Here is a 2725-nt window from a genome sequence, read left to right as displayed (position 1 = left end):
AACCAATCACAATGATCTACATATAACCCCCTCCCAGGGGGACAGACAACAGAAAAGTGGGTGAAGGGGGACATCAGTCAGTATAAGACATGAAAAAATAATAATGTCTAAATTATCAAGGGTTCACGAGGGAGGGAGGGTGGGGAAAGGAGGGGGAAAATGAGGAGCTGATACCAAGGGCTCAAGTAGAAAGAAAATGTTTTGAAAATGATGATGGCAACAAATGTACAAATGTGCTTGACACAATGTATGGATGTATGGATTGCGAAAAGAATTGTACGAGCCCCCAATAAAATGATTTTTTAAAAATATTGACAGCCTCAGAAACCCACAGGGACAATTCTACTCTGTCCTATGTGGGGGGCCACGACATTGACAGTGGGTTATGTGCATGGGGTTTTCTTTGGTATGCAAATGAGACCATATCAGTACACAAACACACTGCCATCTAGTCATTGCCGACAGACAGGGAGCCTGGAGGGCAAGGTAGAACTGCCCTGTGAGTTTATGAAACTGTGAGACTTCTCTAGTGGGTCCTACTTGGTACTTGGCTTTGCACGAGCAAGAATTCACACTGAAGCCTGTTTGTAATCCCGGTGAGTTTTTATGAAGGACGGGATTACTTTCAGGTTTTACAGTCTCAAAAGAGTACATGCTCCCCCTCCTACTGCGCATGCGCACAGCGTGGGCCAAGATGGCGGCTCCCGTGGATCTGGAGTTGAAGAAGGCCTTTACAGAGCTTCAAGCCAAAGTTACTGACACCCAACAGAAGGTGAAGCTTGCAGACATACAGATTGAGCAGCTAAGCAGAACGAAAAAGCATGCGCATCTTACAGACACGGAGATGATGACCTTGGTCGATGAGACTCACATGTGTGAAGGTGTAGGAAGAATGTTTATTCTTCAATCCAAGGAGGTTATTCACAACCAGCTGCTAGAAAAACAGAAAATTGCAGAAGAAAAAATTAAAGAACTGGAACCCCGCACAGAGTGCAGGTCTCCATGGAGGAGGAGTGAAGTCACTTGTCCTGATGCTGTGGGATGCCCGCTCTTGAGGCTCATCTCTAACGATGAAGGTTTCAGCAGAAAAAAATCTTACTTTGAGCGGAGTGTCAAGGAAACTGAGGACAACATCCGGGAGATGCTGATGGCAAGAAGGACCCAGTAGGAGGCCCAAGGGGACTCCCCCTCTCCTGCTTTCCCAACTTTCTTGGCAAGGGTGGGCATGGGGCAAGGAAAGCCTCTGCTTGCCCCATCAACACTACTGGGTAACCTCACCACCCCACCTCTTCTCCACTACCCAAGTCCCTTACAGATTCCAACCCTGCAGCTGTTAACTGCCTCTGCCTGCCGCTCCTGCCCAGGACACGCCTCCTCTCCCAGGGGTCGGGGCTGCCTTCCCTCCGGGGAAGACAGGAGCCAGGGGAGCTCTGGCCGAGTCTACCATTGGTACTATGTTGGCAGAGCAATAAAGGCTTCTGCCTCCCGCTACCATGTCTGTTTTCCTTGAGCTGAGGCGAGGGCAGAGCCCAAGAGGCAGGAGCCACCTGTGTCCTTCAGCTCCAGCCAATCCCTGTCCCTTTCCCTGTTCTTATTCTGGTCTTCTGAGCAGTCCTCTCAGGTTCTGGCCGTCCTTGTCGCATACAGATGGGAAAGAAGGAAGACGGGGCTGTAACAGAACTGAAACGAACAGAATGGCAGCTTCTCTAGGGCATTCTTTCTGAAGATGCCTTCCCCTGCTTCCTCCCAAAGATTCCAAATGACATTCAGTAATACCAGGCGACCTTCCTGCCTCTGCTCCTGAGGAAGTGGGCACCAAGATCCCAAGGTCTCCTAAGGCTTGGGGCCACTGGTATGCTGGAGCTGACTTATTACCTACCCTGGCTTAAATTTTGTTGCAAGCCAGCTGTTAAGCACAACCATTATCAATTATGTGAATTTACAGTGAAATTATATTAAAAACAAGGGTGATGTTTAAAAAAAAAAAAAAGAGTACATGCTATTTCAGGGAAGGGTGCCAAGCCGCTCGGAAGATGAGCTGGGGCTCACAACTGGACTCGAGCAACCTCGTGGAATGGCACACCCACATGAGCCGAACTGAGGCCAGAGGCGGCACAGCACCAGGAGCAGGCGCAGGAGCAGGGTGAAAAGAGGGACAGGCCTTCCTGCCGCCAGGGCATTTCCATCCTCTGGCTGGGGAGGCGTGGTTGAAGGTATTGGTTGACCCCATTGGCTGAGTTAAGCCCTCCTGGGCCTAGTTTGGGCCACCCAGGTGTACCACCCACCTGGCTTGGAGCCTGAAACGGAGCATGCCCAGTTCGGTGGGGGGGGGGGGTTCCTGGGTGTCTAATGGTTGCCTGATTCCTTCCCAACCTCCTCTATGGGGCCCTTCACAGGCATGGGAGGGCCACCCCCTGCCCGTATCTTGACTGCCTAACAATACTGTTTACAGGGGTGGGAGGCCTTGTCTGTCTCTCTCCCTGAGGAGAGGGTGGCTTCCTTGCCTCTAGCATTCTACCCATGTTTCTTCCAAGATGGATTTGTTTGCTCGTTTGTGTCCACGGTACTTTCAAGAGTCCTCCCCAGCCCCAACAGCACCCCACTCCTAGCCACTCTAGTCTTTCTCCCTCGAACCAGCTGGTGGTCTCAAGATGCTGCCCGGGGGGGTGGGGGAGGCAGCAGCCTAATGTGTTACCCACTGTGTCATCAGAGCGCTACACTGGGT

The 2725-nt window shown here is 51.3% G+C and overlaps 1 protein-coding gene across 1 annotated transcript; it reads left to right on the top strand.

Annotated features, from left to right (window-relative positions):
• The first annotated feature begins 684 nt into the window (after positions 1-684).
• On the top strand, positions 685-1532 carry LOC142423042 (prefoldin subunit 1-like). The gene is made up of 2 exons (XM_075528212.1): positions 685-990; positions 1087-1532. The coding sequence occupies exons 1-2, from the start codon at positions 695-697 to the stop codon at positions 1166-1168; spliced, it is 378 nt and encodes a 125-aa protein (XP_075384327.1). The 5' UTR covers positions 685-694; the 3' UTR covers positions 1169-1532.
• Positions 1533-2725: the final 1193 nt, after the last annotated feature.

This window comes from Tenrec ecaudatus, chromosome 12 (genome assembly GCF_050624435.1).
Source record: "Tenrec ecaudatus isolate mTenEca1 chromosome 12, mTenEca1.hap1, whole genome shotgun sequence".
NCBI classification, from domain to species: domain Eukaryota; kingdom Metazoa; phylum Chordata; class Mammalia; order Afrosoricida; family Tenrecidae; genus Tenrec; species Tenrec ecaudatus.
The sequence above is the reverse complement of the archived record's forward strand: the minus strand, read 5'-3'. Positions and strand labels throughout refer to the sequence as shown.

Excerpts from the sequence above, each read along its gene's own strand:
- LOC142423042 (XM_075528212.1), top strand. The coding sequence starts at position 695 with ATGGCGGCTCCCGTGGATCTGGAGTTGAAGAAGGCCTTTACAGAGCTT. Across the intron at positions 991-1,086 it reads GAACTGGAACCCCGCACAGA|AAAAAAATCTTACTTTGAGC; the intron begins GTGCAGGTCTCC and ends AGGTTTCAGCAG.